At 46.3% G+C, this 19,935-nt stretch overlaps 1 protein-coding gene across 3 annotated transcripts in view; it reads left to right on the top strand.

Annotated features, from left to right (window-relative positions):
- sema4g (semaphorin 4G) overlaps positions 1-19,935 on the top strand; it is a 90,508-nt gene that overhangs the window by 47,107 nt on the left and 23,466 nt on the right. For all 3 annotated transcript variants that reach the window (XM_033034029.1, XM_033034026.1, XM_033034027.1), the window contains exons 4-8: positions 433-498; positions 1,658-1,753; positions 1,864-1,954; positions 3,248-3,358; positions 5,702-5,856. In XM_033034029.1, the coding sequence (XP_032889920.1) occupies positions 433-498; positions 1,658-1,753; positions 1,864-1,954; positions 3,248-3,358; positions 5,702-5,856 (519 nt within the window). The remainder of the gene's footprint in view (positions 1-432; positions 499-1,657; positions 1,754-1,863; positions 1,955-3,247; positions 3,359-5,701; positions 5,857-19,935) is intronic.

Here is a 19,935-nt window from a genome sequence, read left to right as displayed (position 1 = left end):
CGGATAGGTGCTGTTTCAGAGTTTCCAGAGGAGGTAGTTGAGGCAGGTACTATAACAACACACCATCGGACAGGCGCATGGATAGGAAAGGTTTAGAGGGATATGGGCCAAATACAGGCAGGTGGGACTAGCAATTTCTTCCCAACTATTAGCAGACAACTAAACCATAGTTTCACCAACTAGAGAACCGCCCTGTCCGACCATCTTGGGGCACCTTTGGCTTATCTTCAATCAGACTTGATCTTGCACTAAACATTATTTCCTTTGTCCTGTATCTGTACACTGCTCGATTGTAATCATGTACAGTCTATTTGCTGACAGGATAGCGGGCCACAACACAGCTTTTCATTGTACCTCAGTACACATGACAATAATAAGCTAGACTAAACTAAACTGATGCTCTAACGCATTTCATTGTTATTTTGTTAACAGATACGATGGGAAGCTATACCCGCGAAAACAAAGGATTGTCTAAATAAGCATGGGCAGGGATTTGAGGTAAGGGACATGGATTAGATCGGGCGAACATATGTGAAACATTCCTCCCACTTCACCCCTGTCACTCGATGACCTAAGTTTTCTGTGGCTCTGGCATTGCCTCAGATTTAAGGGTCTTGACTTTGTTCCCAAACGTCACCCTTCCTCTCTTGGTGAGCCGTGACATCCCTTCCATCTTTCCAAGATTTCCAGACTTGGAAACAAAAGCTTGAAAGCGTGCACCACCAGACTCAGGAACGGCTTCTTCCCCTCTGTTATCAGACGTCTGAACGGCCCTTCCATAAAACTAGGGTGCAGTCCTGAGATTCCAACCTACCGCACTGCGGACATTGGACTTTTTCTCTGGCCTGTTTCCATGTGCATCTCTAAACTAAACTAAACTATAATCTCTCATGCATCCCCAATTTTAATTTCTCTGCACCTGCCGGACTTAACAAAGGCTGTGGACATTTTCAGCAGGAGGCAATTCATCCGCTTGGAATTATTCTCAGCTTGGAATGTATATTTCTCAGCCCTTATGGTGCCCCTCAAAACCTAGCGTTTCGATAAACATAGAAACATATAAAATAGGTGCAGGAGTAGGCCATTCAGCGCTTCAGACAAAGGTCTTGTTCTCTCCGTGACCTGTGTGGGTTTTCTCCGGGAGCTCCGATTTCCTTCCACACTCCCAAGACGTACAGGTTTGTATGTTAATTGGACTTGATAAAATTGTAAAAATTATCCATAGTGTGCAGGATAGTGTTAGTGTGCGGGGATCGCTGGTTGGTGCAGACTCGGTGGGCCGAAGGGCCTGTTTCCGCGCTGTATCTCTAAACTAAACTAAACCCATCCTAATATCAACTCATGCTATGGCTGTTCCATTTTGTTTCATCATTTAGTGATGCCCTGCCACATCAAAGGCACTGCATAAATGCAAGTTATTATTGATGGAGAGTTAAGGCCCGACCTGCTCTTAACATGGAAACATAGAAAGATAGAAAATAGGTGCAGGAGTAGGCCATACGGCCCTTTGAGCCAGTACCGCCATTCAATATGACCATGGCTGATCATCCAAAATCAGTACCCCGTTCCTGCTTTTTCCCTATATCCCTTGATTCTTTAGCCCTAAGAGCAAAATCTAACTCTCTCTTGAAACACACATGCCTTGTGCTCTTTGTAGAACTGTCACAACTATATCCGTTTCCTGAGAAGATTCAACGGAACACATTTGTATGCCTGTGGAACGTATGCCTTCCTTCCTCATTGTGCCTACGTTGTAAGTATTTCTTCCAGCATTGTTAGACACTGATCTCCTTCACCGAGCATCATCTCCACTTGTTCTTATTGCTTTGACCTTATTTTTCTCCCCACCTCTGACCCCTGTAGGATATTAAGCGCTTCACTCTCTCAGCTCCCTTTGAGGGGAAAGACAGTTGTCCTTATGATCCCACGGTTGGATACACTGGCGTTGTTGCTGGTAGGTACTAATCCCTGAGCATGTTTTTGTATTAAGTCTGAACTAACTGATACCATCTTTTGATTGCGGCCCAGTGTGCAGGAAACAAGTATTTAAAATTCACACAGCGTCTGACCTCAACAAAGGATTGTAAAATCACTTTTACCCTGCACTTGAGATTAGATAGCTACTGTGTTCCCATTGTGCCTGTGAAGAAGATGCAAATTAGAAATAAGAGTATGGGGAAGTGTACAACATGCTGGACTAACTCAGCAGGTCAGGCAGCATCTCCAGAAACAGAAAAAAATAGGTGACGTTGCGGGTCGGGACCCTTCAGTCTCGTATATATTTATGGCATATCTGGAGAACATGTATGGAAGATGTTTCCTGTCAGGACCCTTGTAGACCCTTGCCTCCAAATGGGCACCTATCCATGTTGTCCAGGGATGCTGCCTGACCCACTGAGTTACTCCAGCACGTTGTGTCTTTCCTTGGATAAAACCAGCACCTGCAGTTCCTTGTTTCTACACGACAGTGCAGGGTTTGATGGTGAATTTTCTCTTACCGTACAGTCTGTGTCTCTGTAGAATCATTCTGCATATGCCATTGTTGCTTGAAACTTTCTTATCTTGCTGTTTGTAGGATGTTTGAGCAGTCGTTCTCCTAGATCTATAGTCGACTTATCAGGACTAGCTTCAACCTCTGTGGATTCCTACTCACGGGGATGTGTCTTTTTATTTATTCCTTTTTAAGTTGGGGTTGCCGTTGGCATTCTCCCTGTGAAGGGACATTGGGCCGTGGTAGACAATGGGTTAATGTGGACAGTGGGTTAAGACAGATAAGCCCATTGTCCATCCCTAATGGCCCATGGGAAGATGGTAGCAAGCTACCTTCTTGAACTGCTGCAGTCCGCCTTGTTAAGGTGCTCCTCCTGTGATCCTGGACGAGGAGTTCCAGGACTTAGAGCAGTGAAGATGAAGGACCGCTCATATATTTCTAACATAGGATGGAGTTATAGAGTCATAGTCACTCAGCGTGGAAACAGGCCCTTCAGCCCAGCTTGCCCACGCCATCCAACATGTCCCATCTACACTAGTACCACCTGTCTGCGTTTGGCTCTTGACCCTCCAAACCTGTCCTATCCGTGTAACTGGCCAAATGGTGAGGAAAACATGAATGCTGTAGGAAAGATGTTGTTTGCTATAGAAAGATGGTGTCAAGCTTGATGGGCCGAATGGCCTATTTCTGCTCCTATAACTTATGAATGTAGTCAAATATTGTTAACTCAAATTTCTACAATCTGCTTTCTCACAGACAATAAAATCTACACTGCCACACTCTATGGGTTTCAAGGTAGACAGGCTGACATAAAAAAGAGCTTCGATGGACGCTTGCTCAAGATGGACGATTCTGTTCTCTGGAAGGGTAAGGAGAATAACACGGTCACTCAGTGTCACTCTCGTCTGTGGCGATAACTGTCCCCGAATGAACCAAAGAGCATGGCGGCATGGTGGCGCAGCGGTAGAGTTGTTGCCTTACAGCACCTGGGACCCGGGATGAATCCTGACATGTGTGCTGTACGCACAGAGTTGGTACGGTTCTCCCTGTGATCGTGTGGGTTTTCACAGGGTGCTCCGGTTTCCTCCCACACTCCAAAGATGTGCGGGTTTGTGGGTTAATTGGTCTCTATGAATTGTAAATTGTCCCTACTGTGTAAGATAGTGCCAGTGTACGGCGTGATGGCTGGTTGGCACAGACCCGGTGGGCCGAAGGGCCTGTTTGTGCTCTGTCTCTCTAAAGTCAAAAGTCGAAAGGCCATGTAGCATCTGTGGAGAGAGAAACAGTCAGTGCTTCAGATAGTGACCCTTCAACAGAGTGGATTCTCCCTCCAAGGAGCTACAAGACCTGCAGATGCTGGAATATTGAGTAAAAAAAGTGCTGGAGAAACCCAGTGTGTCAGGGAGCATCTGTGAAAGGAAATGGGCAGATGACATTTTGTATCCAAGACTCGCATCAGAATCCAACGGCACAGAAACAGGCCTTTGACCCACTGAGTCCATCGTGACCACCTAGAGCAGGAGTCGGCAACCTTGTTCTGCATAGAGGCCAGGACCCATGTCTGTGAGCGGACGCGGGCCACATCTATCGCCACAGTGTGACACTTGATGTTGTTTTTCGCATTCGTTTTCACGTGTTTTTCAATTAGTTGTCTGCAGATCCCAGTTCCCTCGCCTGCCCCAGGACTGGCTGCAGATCCCGGTTCCCTCGCCTGCCCCAGGACTGGCTGTAGCCCCCAGGTGGCCTGCGTGCCCCGGGACTGGCTGTAGCCCCCAGGTGGCCTGCATGCCCCGGGACTGGCTGTAGCCCCCAGGTGGCCTGCATGCCCCGGGACTGGCTGTAGCCCCCAGGTGGCCTGCATGCCCCGGGACTGGCTGTAGCCCCCAGGTGGCCTGCATGCCCCGGGACTGGCTGCAGTTCCCAGGTGGCCTGCATGCCCCGGGACTGGCTGCAGTTCCCAGGTAGCGAAAACGAATTGAAAAAGAAACCGCCTGCGGGCCGGATGATTTCGGGTTACGGGCCAGATCCGGCGCGTAACCGACCCCTGACCTAGAGGGTCTAGGACCAGAGGGCACAGCCTCAGAATAAAAGAACGTACCTTTAAAATGAGATGAGGAGGAATTTCTTTAGTCAGAAGGTGGTGAATCTGTGGAATTCATTGCCACAGATGACCGTGGAGGACGCCATTGCGTATTTAAAAGAGGAGATTAATAGGTTCTTGAATAGTAATGCTGTCAAAGGTTAAGGGGTGAAGGCAGGAAAATGGGGTTGAGAGGGAAAGGTAGATCAGCCGTGATTGAATGACGGAATAGACTCGATAGGCCGAATGGCTTAATTCTGCTTCTCTATGTCTTTTGGTTTAGTTTAGAAATACAGCGCAGAAATAGTCCCTTCGGCCCACCGAGCCCACACCGGCCAGCAATCCTCGCACAATAATTCTATCCTACACATTAGGGAAGATTTACAATCTTTACTGGAGCCAATTAATCCACAAACCTGTATGTCTTTGGTATGTGGGAGGTAACCGGATCACCCGGGGAAAACCAACATGGGGTGAACGTGCAAACTCTGTACAGACAGCACCCGTAGTCAGGATCGTACCCGGGTCTCTGGTGCTGTAAGGCATAGGTGGGCCGAAAGGCCTGCTTCCAAGCTGCATAAATTGCCCACCTGTAAATCGTGGTGTAGGTGGGCTGTAAAATGGGAGGGAGAGAGTTGAAGGGAATGTCTAACGTTTCCGAAAAATGGAAACGGGATACCGGAAAGGAACAGTGGGATTAAACAGGATCTTGAATGAGGAAGGAGATGTCACTGCTGTTCCACATCCCACGCTGCATGAACCACAATTTATGTTGCTGTTACCTTTGTGCTGTAGCTCAGTTAGCAACTCAGAAGGGTCCAGACCTGAAGTGGCATCTATCCATGTTCTCCAGCGATGCTGCCTGACCCGTCGTGTTACTCCAGCACTCTGGATCCTTTTTTCTCCATTAGAGGGGAGACAACCTAATAGAGGAACTCTTGTCCTCAAAACCAAAAAGGGAGAGAGAAAGGGGGGAAATAAAATCCTCTCCCGTCCCCCCCTCTCCCTACCTTCCCCCTTTCCGCTTGGAAACGTTAGCAAATTCTGCATTCAGCTGTTGGTTAGTGAGTCATCTCAGGGCCTTCCCTTCGCAACTCATGATTACATTCACCGCTCTTTCACTCTTTCAGCACCAAACTTTATTGACTCGATGTTGTTGAGGGAGAGCGTCCAAAGTTCCGTGGGCGACGATGACAAGATTTACGTATTCTTCACGGAGAAGCTGGGGGATGAGAATGCATTTAACGGAAAGCCACTGGTGAGCCTGGTGGCTCGTGTCTGCAAGGTGAGAGGGCATGTCTCACGCACTATACACAATCAATGGTAACACCCTCAGCAGCGTTGATGTACACAATGATCTGTGGTCCATGACTCCCTGAACGTGGAAACAGATGTAGGAACATCAAGGGAGGCACAGTGGTGCACCAGAGACCCCAGTTCGATCCTACGGGCGCTGTCTGTACTGAGTTTGTACATTCTCCCTGTGACCGCGTGGGTTTTCTCTGGGTACTCCAGTCATAACAATCAGACTGATTGTCAGTGGATTGGCCTATGTACGATGCACTGATGACCTTACATAAGGTCATTGGCGTTAATGTTGCTTCACCTTCCAGGAACGCTGCTTGACATAGTGAATATTTCCAGCACTCTCTGGTTTTATTGCAGGTTTTCCAGCAACTGAGGTGTTTTGCTTTAGTTAAACTATTGCCATTGGTGTTAGTATGTTAAACGCACACCTCCAGATTCAGTTTATTCCCAGCTGTTCTCAGGCAACTGAACCAAATCAGACTGATTGTTTGGGGGGGGGGGTGGAGTGGGGGTGGGGGGGTGGGGGGGGGGGGTGGTGTGGGGGGGGGGGGGGTGGGTGGGGAGGGGGGGGGTGGGGTGGGGAGGGGGGGGTGGTGTGGGGGAGGGGGGGGGTGGGGTGGGGGGGGGGGGGGGTGGTGTGGGGGAGGTATGAGGTTTTGTGCTAGCAGTTAAGAGAGTTGGTCTTCGCACCATCTTTTTGCACAGACGGTGTGAACCAAAGGGCCTGTTCTTGTGCTGTACTGTTCTATGTTATATATGTTATACTTGCCCGCATTAGTTGGGGCACTGAGTATAAGAGCCAGGAAGACATGATGCAGCTTTACAGGACTTTGGTTAGGCTGCATTTGGAGTCTTGTGTGCAGTTTTGGTCACCCCAATACAGGAAGGATATGGAGGCTTTGTGCCAACTGTTTGGTTTTCAGTATCGCTTCATTAAGGGAACACAATACTGATGATATGACACGTGCATTTAAATAACTGCATGCAGTATTAGGCATTAAAGCTTCTTATGTTTCTGTTGCATGAATATGCACAGTGCTTCGAAGGAAATATTGAAAGAAGTTCAATGCACAGATTACCTTACATTAGGTCATTGTTTCAATTTTGTTTCACCTTCCATGGATGCAGCTTGACCTTGTGAATATTACCAGCATTCTTTGGTTTTATTGTAGCTTTTCCAGCATCTGCGAAATTTAAACTGCTGAGATAAACTGTTGCCAATGGTGTTATTACACAAAACGCACACCTCCAGACCCAGAGACAGTTTCTTTCTAGCTGTGATCAAGCAAGTGAACTATCCATTCACCAACTAGAGAGCGGTCCTGGGCTACCATCTAGCTAATTGGAGACCCTCAGACTATCTTTAATTGGACTTAATCTTGCACAAAACCTTCTTCCCTTTATACTGTATCTGTACACTGTGGAAGTCTCGATTGAAATCGTGTACAGTCTTTCCTCTGACTGGTTAACGCACAGCATAAAACTTTTCACTGTACCTCGGTACAAGTGAAAATAAACTAAACAACACTAAATATTACATCAAGATGTTTATGCAGTTTTCAACCCACCACTCGGGCAGTACTTTGGTTAAACTTTCTCTTCACTACCTTTTTGGTAAAAAAAAATAATTTATGATTACATTTAACACGTTGCTAAGGAATTCATAGCCCTGTGAATTTTTGTATTCCTGGAATGATTTACTATGGGTTTTCTCTGAGCTGTTTCTGAGTAATGAAAAACGGATCTGGTTTCAGTATGTTTCAACTGATAAGAACCAGGTGTGTGGGCCTAATGATTGCTGCTGTAATGAAGGATTTGCCAGGAGCATGCACTGATTATGGGCACACCTGACGAATTTAGTCTTTACCGTAAGAAAAGAGAGATGTTACAAAATTGTGTAGACCCTACGGGCAGCCCAGTGGTGCAGCGGTAGAAGTGCTGCCTTGCAACGCCAGAGGCCCAGGTTTGATCATGACCACGGGTGCTCTCCGAATGGAGTTTGTATGTTCTCCCCGTGACCTTGTGTGCTTGGGTATCCTCCACATCCCAAAGATGTACTGGCTTCTGTAAATTGTAAATTGCGTAGGACAGTGCTACTGTATGGGGTGGTCGCTGATCAGTGCAGACCCAGTGGGCAGAAAGACCTGTTTCCTTGCTGTATCTCTAAAGTCATCGTACCAACCAGGATCTTTTCCCAAGGAGGTGGCCCCAAAAATCGCGATCATTTTCCAATGTCCTATAGACTCTGGATCAGTTCCTGTGGACTGGAGGGTAGCCTTTTAAGAAAGGAGCAAGAGAGAAAATAGGGAATTATAGACCAGTTAGCCTTACATCGGTAGTGGGGAAGATGCTTGAGTAGATTATTAAAGATGTAATAGCATCGCATTTGGAAAGCAGTGACAGGATCGGTCAAAGTCAGCATGGATTTATGAAGGGGAAATCATGCTTGACTAATCTTCTGGAATTTGTGGAGGATGTAATGCCCCTGTCCCACTTAGGAAACCTGAACGGAAACCTCTGGAGACTTTGCGCCCCACCCAAGGTTTCCGTGCGATTCCCGGAGGTTGCAGGTGGTTGCCGGAGGTTGCAGGTAGTGGAAGCAGGTAGGGAGACTGACAAAAACCTCCGGGAACCGCACGGAAACCTTGGGTGGGGCGCAAAGTCTCCAGAGGTTTCCGTTCAGGTTTCCTAAGTGGGACAGGGGCATAACAAGTAGAATGGATAAGGGAGAGCCAGTGCTGGGACCCCAGTTATTTACAATATATATTAACGATTTAGATGAGGGAATTAAATGTAAAATATCCAACTTTGCGGATATCCAACAAAGCTGGGTGGCAGGCAGGAAAAATGTTTCCCATGTTGGGGGAGTCCAGAACCAGGAGTCACAGTTTAGGAATAAGGGGTAGGCCATTTAGGACTGAGATGAGGAAAAACGTTTTCACCCGGAGAGTTGTGAATCTGTGGAATTCTCTGTAACAGAAAGCAGTGGAGGCCAATTCATGCGATGTTTTCAGGAGAGAGTTAGATTTAGCTCTTAGGGTTAACAGAATCAGGGGATATGGGGAAAAAGTAGGAACAGGGTGAACAGACATGATCATGTTGAATGGAGGTGCCGGCTCGAAGGGCTGAATGGCCTGCTACTCCACTTATTTTCTATGTTTCTCTGTTTCTATATAATATCCTGATATATAATATCCTAATATATAAATGTTCCTTTGTAACAAGGATCTGATAAGAAACAAGGGTGATCTCTCTGCTTTGCCCAGCGTCTTTGTGTAGGTAGGGTCTTCCTTAACTGTCTGTGTGGAGTTTGTATGTACTCCCTGTTTTTGCGTGGGTTTCTTCCGGGTTCTCCAGTTTCTACTCGCTTCCCAAATACGTGCGGGTTTGTGGGTTAAATGGTCGCTATAAATTGCTCTTAGTCCGTAGGCAGTTGATGCAAAAGTGGGATCACATTGAACCAGCGTGAACGGCTGATCGATGGTCGGTGTGGACTCGGTGAGCCGAAGGGCCAGTTTCAATGCTGTATCTCTAAACTAAACTAAACTAAAACCTACTGTGATGTGATTACCAGGGAGTCAAGGATTTACCCTGTGTAGTGGATAAGTTAGGGACGGGTGTGTAGGAAGGAACGGCAGATGCTGGTATACACTGAAGATAGACACAAAATGCTGGAGTAACTCAGCGTGTCAGGCAGCATCTCTGACGTGTTTGTCATTAGTTTAGTTATTTAATTATTATCAGTGAAAAGCTTTTGTTTGCATGCGATCCAGTCAAAGAAAAGTCGAAACCTGAATGTTAAGCTGCTGTAAGTAAGTGTATCATTCTTCAGTTGTTGGTACATGTGGCAATTAAACAGTCTTTAGAGACACAGTGCGGAAACAGGCCCTTCTGCACCCGCAGTGAGGATCAAACCGGGTCTCTGGCGCTGTAAGGCAGCAGCTCTACCTCTGCTCCACTGTGCTGCCACTGAGGTCCCTAAGCGGCTGTTTTAGTGCTGTATAACGCTATGCCTCTAGAGCCCAGGGTGAGAGTGCTTTACTCTGGCCTGCTGTGTGATGTGGAACGGTGTAACCCAGCCGGCCTGTGCAATGCTGCACTTTGCACTGTTGGCCAGACCGGCTCGTGTGTCTGTCAGGGAGATAAGTAGAAAGCAACCAGTAACCTACATGCATTTGTGTTCAAAAACCTACATGCATTTGACAGGGTGGATTCAAACATTATGCCACATAGAGAAATACTGGTTAAAGTGTCTTTGTCCTTGTACCTACGTGATTTAATATTGAACCGTGTTATCTTGTACGTCACTGAGTTCGATATAAAAATGCCTTACAGATCTTTATTAGCCAGCTTTATTTGCACAATACAGTGCAGGTACTATCATAACGTTTAAGTAACATTTAGACAGCTACACGGATAGGATAAGTTTGGAGGGGTAAGGGCTAAACGCAGACAGATGGGACTAGTGTAGATGGGGCATGTTTGTCGGTGTGGGCAAGTTGGGCCGTACGGCCTGTCTCCACACTGTATGATTCTATGACTTTATAGAACTCTCCAGGCAGTGTACTACTTCCTTTTGCATCAATTACATAAAAGATCGGCACTTAGATATGTAAAGAATGGAGGAATATGGATCATTTGCAGGCAAAGGACATTGGTTCGGCTTGGCATTGCGTCCGGCACAGACATTGTGGGCCGAATAGCGTGTTCCTGAGCTGCTCTGCTCTATGGCCTAAATTGAACCACGATTATTTAATTTATTTTATGCTTATTCAATAGGATGGTAAGTTTGCAATTTTTCCCCGTGATTCCCAATTGCCAAACTTCAATAATAAATGGCAAAGTTAAGGCTGAAGGGCTGCCAATCTATTCAGTGAGGAGCCACTAAGGGTGATGGGCACACCTCTATGAACAGACAAGGGGGGGGGGGATATTTGGATGCAAGGTGCTGTAGTAACTCAGCAGGTCAGTCAACATCTCTGGAGGACGTGGATAGGTGATGTTTCGGGTCGGGACCCTTCATCAGTCTGAAGAAGGATCCTGACTCAAAACGTCAAGTATCCATGTCCTCCAGAGATGCTGCCTGACCCGCTGAGTTACGTCAGCTCTTTTTGTGATGTTTGTTTGCAAACCAGCATCTGCAGCTCTTTGTTTCTCCAAATAGTTTGCTTCGGCCACTTCTGACACTTCCCAACGACGGGATCAGTACAGTTGTGTAACGTGGGTTTCAAAGGGAAAGATCCTCAGGGTATTGGCTGGGGTAGATGTTGAGATGTGCTCAAGAGTGGGAGAGTCATGAACAAGGGAACGTAGATGAAGGTTTCCGGCAAGTCGTGTGCGGCATAAAGTCCGGCCGAGAAAAAAAAGAAAGCCAGACCCTCACAGTGGCTGGGACCAAAACCTGGCGACTCTTGCATATAGACTCCGTGGGCAGTTTCTATGCATCATGTACTTAACCTGGGATTGTACTTAGGTGTGGCAATAATTTTACTGAGCTCTTCGCAAAAAAAAGATTCAGATTGCATCTTGGTGCGCGTGATAATAAAGGAATCATTGAACCATTGAATAATAGCTACAATATGGTGGCCGGTCATTTAAAATCTCTGGAATTCTCTGCCACGGTGGAGGAAGGATCATTAGACAATGTCAAAGATGAAGCAAAAGATAAATATTTGAAAGAATGATGAAGGGAAGGCTTTGGGAAGCTGGCAGAGAAGAGTTGAGGCTAATGTGGATCAACCATGATCATATTGAAATGTAAACGGCAAAGCACTGGACTAACGCAGTGGGCAACATCTCTGAAGGACATGGATGGATGGCGTTTCCGGCTGGTACCCTTCTTGACAGCGGGGCAAGCTTGAGTGATAATGTGATTTGCTGCTGCTTCAATTGTGTTCTTGGGAACACTGTATTGAGTTGGGCCTGCTTTATAAATAATTTATAAATAATTCATTCGACAGGACATGCGACCCAATTGCAATTGTATTGAAGTAATCCCTAACTCTAGCGGGCGGCACAGTGGTGCAGCGGCAGATTTGCTGCCTTACAGCACCAGAGACTAAAAGTCTAAAGTGTAAAGTGCGAGAGTATCTCAGCGAGTTAGACAGCATTCCTGGAGAACATGGATGGGCAACATTTTCTTTCAGGTAGGGAGCGTTCTTCAGAATGTCTGAATCAGTCTGAAGAAGGGTTCTGACACGAAACCTCACCTAGCCAAGTTCCCCAGAGATGCCGCCTCACCCGTTGAGTGACTCCAGCACTTTGTGTCATAATTGGTCCCTCAGAAAAAACAGCAATTTCAGCTCCAGTTGTGATGCCTGTGTTGAGGGTCGAGTGTATATTTTGCTGCACAAATAATTTTAGTTTTCATTATTAAGTGTACATTTTTCTAGTTCTCAAAGTGAAATCATTTTGATGTTAGTTCATCTGATTAGCAGTCATTAAAATAATCTCAGTGTTGGCTGAACCAACAGCAGTCTGAGGTCAGGTTGGGATCTGTCGAGCACAGTTTTGTGTGTTGATCTGCAAGTGAACATGGTCATTACAGGATTTTGGATGTTACCAACTCTGAGGCAGTGTGTGGCGATGAGGAAGTGGGGGAGACAGAAATGTTATTCAGTGTTCAACCCTGTAGGAGTGGAAAGTTCAGCAAGTCCCCAACACCAACTTCTACAGATTTGGACTCTGCAGGATTGCTTCCTGTACCTAGTGCTGGTGAGGGCAGGAACAAGGAGGTGGGGGATTTGAATGTGTGGCTGGGGGGCTGGTGCGGGAGCAGGGATTTAGATTTTTAGACCACTAGGATCGCTTCTGGGGTAGTGGCGGGCCTGTACGAAATGGACGGGTTACACCTTAACTGGAGGGGGACCGACGTTCTGGCAGGCAGGTTTGCTGGTGCAACACGTGTGGGTTTAAACTAAATAGTGGGGGAGAGGGGTTGACAAATTGTGGGTATAAAGATGGAGTTAAAGGTGAAGTGAGTACAGGAAAAATTACAAAATACTCCCGAATTAATGGGAAGGAAAGTTTGAGATGGGATAAGGGAGTAAGGTCAGGGGCAATAGTGACCGGTGTGAGAGGGGAGATGAATACCAAAGTTAAAGTGTTGTATATGAATGCGCGGTGTATAAGAAATAAAGTGGATGAGCTCGAGGCTCAGTTAGAAATTGGCAAGTTTGATGTTGTGGGAATTACAGAGACTTGGCTGCAAAACGACCAGGGCTGGGAACTGACTATTCAGGGCTGTACGGCCGATCAAAAAGACAGACAGGTAGGCTGAGGGGATGGGGTAGGAATGAAATTGGTGAGAATGAGATCCAGTCCCTTGCGAGGGGTGACATAGAATCAGAAGATGTAGAGTCAGTATGGATAGAACTGATAAATTGTAAGGGTAAAAATACCCTAATGGGAGTTATCTACAGGCCCACAATGCACCGTAGAAATTATTTTATTGGGATGCAGTGCAGCATGGTTTGGGAACAGCTTTACGACCAAGACCATAGAAAATTGCAGAGAGTTGTGGACGTAGCCCAGACCATAATGCAAACCAACCTCCCGACCCGATATGTCACCCATTCCTTATATCCCGAGATGCTGCCTATCCCGCTGAATTACTCCAGCATTTTGTGTCTATCTTCCTTTCCATTGAGTCTACCTGCAATTCACGATTCCTTGGTAAAAGCCCTGTCCCACTGTACGAGTTCATTCAAGAGCTCTCCCGAGTTTAAAAAAAAAATCAAACTCGTGGTAAGCACGGAGAAGGAACGTAGTGGGTACGTCGGAGCTCGGTGACGTCTCTTTGCGGCTCGTAATGCTAATGGCAGGTACTCGGGAACTGTGGTAAGCTCATGAAGACTCGTGAAGATTTTTCAACATGTTGAAAAATGTCCACGAGAGCCCCGAGTACCGACGAGCGGCCATTACCATAAATCTCCGGGTTCGAATCAGGGCAAACTCGGGAGAACTCTTTGAGTGAACTCGTACACTGGGACAGGGCTTTAAGGCAACCAGCATAATCAAGGATGAGTTTCACACCCATCGCTCTGTCTTCTCTCTCCCATTAGGCAAGAGGTACAGATTCAGATTCAGGGACAGCTTCTTCCCAGCTGTAATCAGGCAACTGAACCGTCCTCTCACCAACTAGAGAGCAGTCCTGAACTCCCATCTACCTCATTGGAGACCTTCGAACTATCTTTAATCGGACTTTACTGGACTTCATCTTGCACTAAGTGTTTATACCCTTTATCCTGTATCTGTACTCTGTGGGTGGCCTCATTGTAATCATGTATAGTCTTTTAACTGACTGGGCAGCACGCAACTAAAAAAAAATTCTTCGCTGTGCTTTGGTACACGTGACACAATTAAACTAAACTAAACTAACTAAACAAAAGAGAGCTTCCAGCCGAAACCCAGGACACTATAATCGTTGACAGAAATTGCTGGAGTAGCTCAGCGGGACAGACAGCATCTCTGGAGAGAAGGAATGGGTGATGTTTTGGGTTGAGACCCTTCTTCAGTCTGATGTTTTGGGTCGAGACCCGAAACGTCACCTATTCCTCTCTCCAGAGATGCTGCCTGTCCCGCTGAGTTCAGCATTTTCTGTCTATCTTCAGTTTATACCAGCATCTGCAGTTCCTTCCTGCGCACTACAATGTTTGCTCTTGCTCAGCAGCCAGGAGCTCATGAGGCTGGCTTTAGATTAATTAATTGCAGAGTTTGGAGGATCAGCACCTCCTATTCTGCTTGGGTAGCTAACAACCCAACAATATGAACATTGAAGATAGACACCAAATGCTGGAGTAACTCAACGGGCCAGGCAGCATCTCTGGAGGAAAGGAATAGGTGACGTTTTGGGTCGAGACCCTTCTTCAGAGGGAGAGTCAGGGGGGAGGGAATAGAGGTATGAAAAGGTAAAGAGCAAAGCAGAGACTGCCCCGATGGCCAAAGAGCCCACAATGGTCCATTGTTTGCCGAGGAGGAGGTGGAAACCGAGGGAAAAGAACAGTGAAAATAGCAAGATGACTAGAGTGGGGGATGGACGGAGAGCAAGGGAAGGCAAGGGTTACTTGAAAGTAGAGAAATCAATACTCATACCCCTGGGTTGTCAGCGGCCCAGGCGAAATATGAGGTGCTGTTCCTCCAATTTGCATGTGACTTCACTCTGACAATGGAGGAGGCCCAGGACAGAAAGGTCAATGAGGGAAGGGGAGTTAAAGTGTTTGGCAATGTTTGTCTCAACATGGCCCCCCACCAAGGGATGCTGCCTGACCCACTGAGTTACGCCGGCACTTTGTACCTATCCATGTTCACCATAGATGCTGCCTGACCCACTGAGTTACTCCAGCACTTTGTACCTATCCATGTTCACCATAGATGCTGCCTGACCCACGGAGTTACTCCGGCACTTTGTACCTATCCATGTTCACCAGAGATGCTGCCTGACCCACTGAGTTACTCTGGCACTCTCGTGTCTTTATTTGTAAACCAACATCTGCCATTCCTTGTTTCTACATGTTAGGTCTACTATTGACTCATTCCCCTCCCACCACTGAATCATTCCAATTTTACATCTGGGGTGAAGATACAGCCTTAGAATGAACATGAGAGAATAACCGATGGTACTTGACATTGCAATAACTTGTTTTGTATTAACTTCAAGGACAACAACAAAAATTCCAGTGAAACAGGCTGTTAAAATTGTTAAACATGACCTTTGGTCCACAACATTCAAGGGCTTGCGACGATCATCATGATTCTTGTTAAATGATAACTTGCTCTTAACGTCAGCAAGACTTTGTGTGCAGGAAGGAACTGCAGATGCTGGTTTACACCGAAGATAGGCACAAATTGTTAGAGTAACTCAACGGGATAGTCAGCATCTCTGGATAGAAGGAATGGGTGACATTTTGGGCCGAGACCCTTCTCTCGTCCTGAAACACCACCCATTCATTCTATCCACAGATGCTGCCTGTCCCGTTGAGTTACTCCAGCATTTTGTGTCCATCTAGACCAGTGGTTCCCAACGTGGGGCGTACGCCCCACAGGGGGGCAATTTGATTTTTAAGGGGGGCATCAGGTAAACATATGTAGTTTATGTTTCAGATGTTATTTTGAGTAAATTCCATTTTCTGAAAATTATTTCTTTGTCAGCTCGTGCTAAAATATGGGGGGGGGGGCATCAGGATTTTAGTGGTGATTAGGTGGGGCATGGCCAAAAAAAGGTTGGGAACCACTGATCTAGACCAAGGAGCTGATTGTAGAGTTTAGAAGGGGAAAGGCAAGGATCCATGAACCTCTCTTCCTCGATGAGTCGGTGGTGGGGAAAGTCAAAAACTTCAAACTCCTACTTGCCAACTGACTGAGGCAGACTTATTGAGATGTTAATTTTGCTAATCGTACTTATTTTTGCTCACACTATTTGGCTCCGCTTTGGGACCGCAAGTTGAGTTTGTATAAAGAATTGGTTTGACTACACTTTGAGCATTGTGGACCACACTGCAGGAAAGATGACGTAGGAATAGAGAGATTATCCACGATCCTGCCTGCAACGGAGGCCTGTAGTTATAGGTAAAGATGAACTAAGCTGTGTTAATTCCCAGGGGAACGTAGGGGGTTGGGGGAAGCCCTGACAGAGGACGGCAGCAGGGCAATGTGGAACTGTGTGTGTGTGTGCACATGTATGTGTGTGATGTGTGTGCAGTGTGTGTATAATGTGCGTGTTTAATATGTGTAATGTGTGTTTAATATGCGTGTGTGTAATATGTGTGTATGTGTGTAAAATATGTGTGTATGCATGCATGTGTGCGTGCCGCGCTTGATGTGTGTGCGTACGTGATTTGTGCGCGTGTGGCTGCATTATTTGTATTTTCCATCTGAGTGAAGATAAAGGCTTCGCTTTAACAAGAATGGATTGTTTTTTTTGACATTGCAGTAACTTGATTTGTATTAATCTCAAAGAGAAATAGATTGTGCATGTCTCTGCATACACTGGGTTCATGAAGAACTTGATCTTTGATCATCTTGGACCTCGTTACCATCAGACCAAACCTCTCACTTGTACCAGGTGTGTAACAGCCCCTCGACATTGAAGGAATTCACCGACACACGCCTCTCCTACTCCTCAAATCGCAGGAGTGGAAGCCCCCCCCCCCTTCCCCAGGGAATGGCAAGGATCAAGTTGTCCAATTAGTCTGGCCTTTCCCTTGCAAATCTTCCCTCTTCAAATATTCCTTTGTTCCCAGAGTTGCTGCTGCATCTACTTCCAGCCTGTTTCAGGAAGTACATTCTGTCGCAGAGCAAGTTCGCTGGTGTTAATGAGATTTGTTTCGTAACCCCTCTGGCCTTTTTGCCAATTATCTTAATTGTCATATAATGGCATGGCAGGGAATTCAGAGCTGCATCAATGCAGCTAAAGATCGAACAGTGTGCCTCAAAGCGCAGATAATCAGCGTAATACAGTCTCACCTCCTGTGTCTATGACTTTAGTTTAGTTGAGGAAGGAACTGCAGGTGCTGGTTTACACTGACGTCAGGCTGTTGTTTTTAGACTGCACTCAGCGTTCAATACCATCATCACCTCCAAGCTGGTTACCAAGCTCACGGAACTGGGTCTCTACGCATCTCTCTGCAATTGGATCCTCGACTTCCTCATCCACAGTCTGTTCGAATTGGCAGAAATACTTCTTCCTCATTAACAATCAGCAGGGGAGCACCTCAAGGCTGTGTGCTCAGCCCCCCCCTGCTCTACTCACTCTATATTCATGACTGCATAGCCGGACATAGTGCAAACTCCATCTTCAAGTTCGCAAACGACACCACCGTTGTTGGACAAATTACAGATGGTGATGAGTCAGAGTCTAGAAGTGAGATCGACCGATTGACCAAATGGTGCCAGCACAACAACCTGGCTCTCAATATCAATAGAACCAATGAACTGATTGTGGACTTTGGAAGAGGAAGGATGAGGACCCACAATCCTGTTTATGTCAACGGGACGATGGTGGAGAGGGTCAATAACTTCAAATTCCTGGGCGTGCATATTTCCGAAGATCTTTCCTGGACCCAGCACACCGATGCAATTATAAATAAAGCACATCAACTTCCTGAGAAGATTACGGAGATTCGGTATGTCAAAGAGGATTCTCTTGAACTTCTACAGGTGGCACAGTAGAGAGCATAACGTCCTGGTTTGGCAAATTAAACATCCAGGAGCGGAGAAGACTGCAAAAAGCGGTGAGCACTGCCCAGTCCTTCACTGGCGCTGACCTCCCCATCATTGAATGGATTTATCGGTGTCGCTGCCTCAATAAGGCAGCCAACATCATCAAAGATCCACACCACCCTGGCCACACACTCATTTCACCCCTGCCATTGGGAAGAAGGTACAGGAGCCTGAAAACTGTAATGTCCAGGTTCAGGAACAGCTTCTTCCCTACAGCCATCAGGCTATTAAACACGGCAACCTCAAATAAGCTCTGAACTACAATAGACTATTATTATTATTGCACCACTATTGTGTGTTTTTTGAGTATGTGTGTGTATGTGTATGTGTATATATATGGATATATATATATATATGTGTGTATATGTGTGTACTTGTGCGTATGTGTGTATATATATATATACATATGTATATACACACTGAATTTTTTTTTCTCTCTCATTTATCATATTGTTTACAGTGCACTATGTTTACATATTCTGTTGTGCTGCAGCAAGTAAGAATTTCATTGTTCTATCTGGGACATATGACAATAAAACACTCTTGACTCTTGAAGATAGACACAAAATGCTGGACTAATTCAGCGGGTCAGGCAGCATCCCTGGAGAAAAGGAATAGGTGACGTTTCAGGTGGAGACCCTTCTTCAGACTGAAGAGATTTCTCCAGAGATGCTGCCTGATCTGCTGAGTTACTCCAGCCTTTTGTGTCTATCTATAGTTTAGTTTCGTTTATTGTCACGTGTACTGATGTTCAGTGAAAAGCTTTTGTTGTGTGCTAACCAGCCAGTGGAAAGATAATACATGTTTACAATCAAGCCATCCACAGTGTACAGATACATGATAAAGGGAATAACAGTTAGTGCATGATAACGCCCAGTAGAGTCTGATTAAAAATAATCTGCGGGGTTTCCAATGAGGTACAGTAGAAGGCAGCTCAGGGTCACTCTCTAGTTGTTGATAGAATGGTCCAGTTGCCTGATAAGGTATATGGGAGCCACAGACTAAAGGCCTGCGATGACCAGTCTACTCCAGGCACAGAGTGGACCATCTGGATGTCCTATAGGAGACACAAAGAAACTGCAGATGCTGGAATATTGAGCTATGAGTGTAGGGTCTGACTGGGTCTCATTCACTACTGGTCTAGGGCCTCCCTTGGGAATTCCCTTCGGGACATCATCTCCGGGTGACTTTTCCTGGGTTATCAGGTGAGGCCCAGGAACGGATTCACCTGTGATTCACACAATATCTCCAGGAGCGCCGGGACTGTTTTTCTGGGAGTGCTGTGTGGGAAGGAACCGCAGATGCTGGTTTACACCGAAGATGGACACAAAATGCTGGAGTGACTCAGCGGGTCAGGCAGCATCTCTGGAGAAAAGGAATAGGTGACGTTTCGGGTCGAGACAGAAGAGTCTGAAGAAGGGTCTCGACCCGAAACTTCATCTGTTCCTTTTCTGGGAGTGCTGTAGTGTTGTTCTCTGATAATGGTGAGTAGGGAGCTTTATCGGCAAAGCCCTATGGTAGATGAGGCAGACACAAATGAAAGCCTGTCTCCTTGACACAGACTCTGCCGTGAGTCAGCAGAGGTGAAATCACCCTGTTGGAGATTTGCCATCAGGGAGAGTACTCAAGAGTATTGGATCACTGGTGGGCAACAATGGCATTCCTTCAAGTGTGGCTGCATGATGCATCTCTGCAGCAAATTACACAATCCCGCAAATCCAACGGCTAATGTTCATTGTAGAAATAAAGAACTGCAGATGCATTTAATATACGGAAGGACACAAAGTGCTGGAGTAACTCAGCGGTTCATGCAGAACTCTGGAGAACATGGATAGGT

The sequence above is a fragment of the Amblyraja radiata genome, chromosome 15 (assembly GCF_010909765.2).
Source record: "Amblyraja radiata isolate CabotCenter1 chromosome 15, sAmbRad1.1.pri, whole genome shotgun sequence".
In the NCBI taxonomy this organism is placed as follows: domain Eukaryota; kingdom Metazoa; phylum Chordata; class Chondrichthyes; order Rajiformes; family Rajidae; genus Amblyraja; species Amblyraja radiata.
Note: the sequence above shows the minus strand (reverse complement) of the source record. Positions and strands in the feature narration are given on the sequence as shown.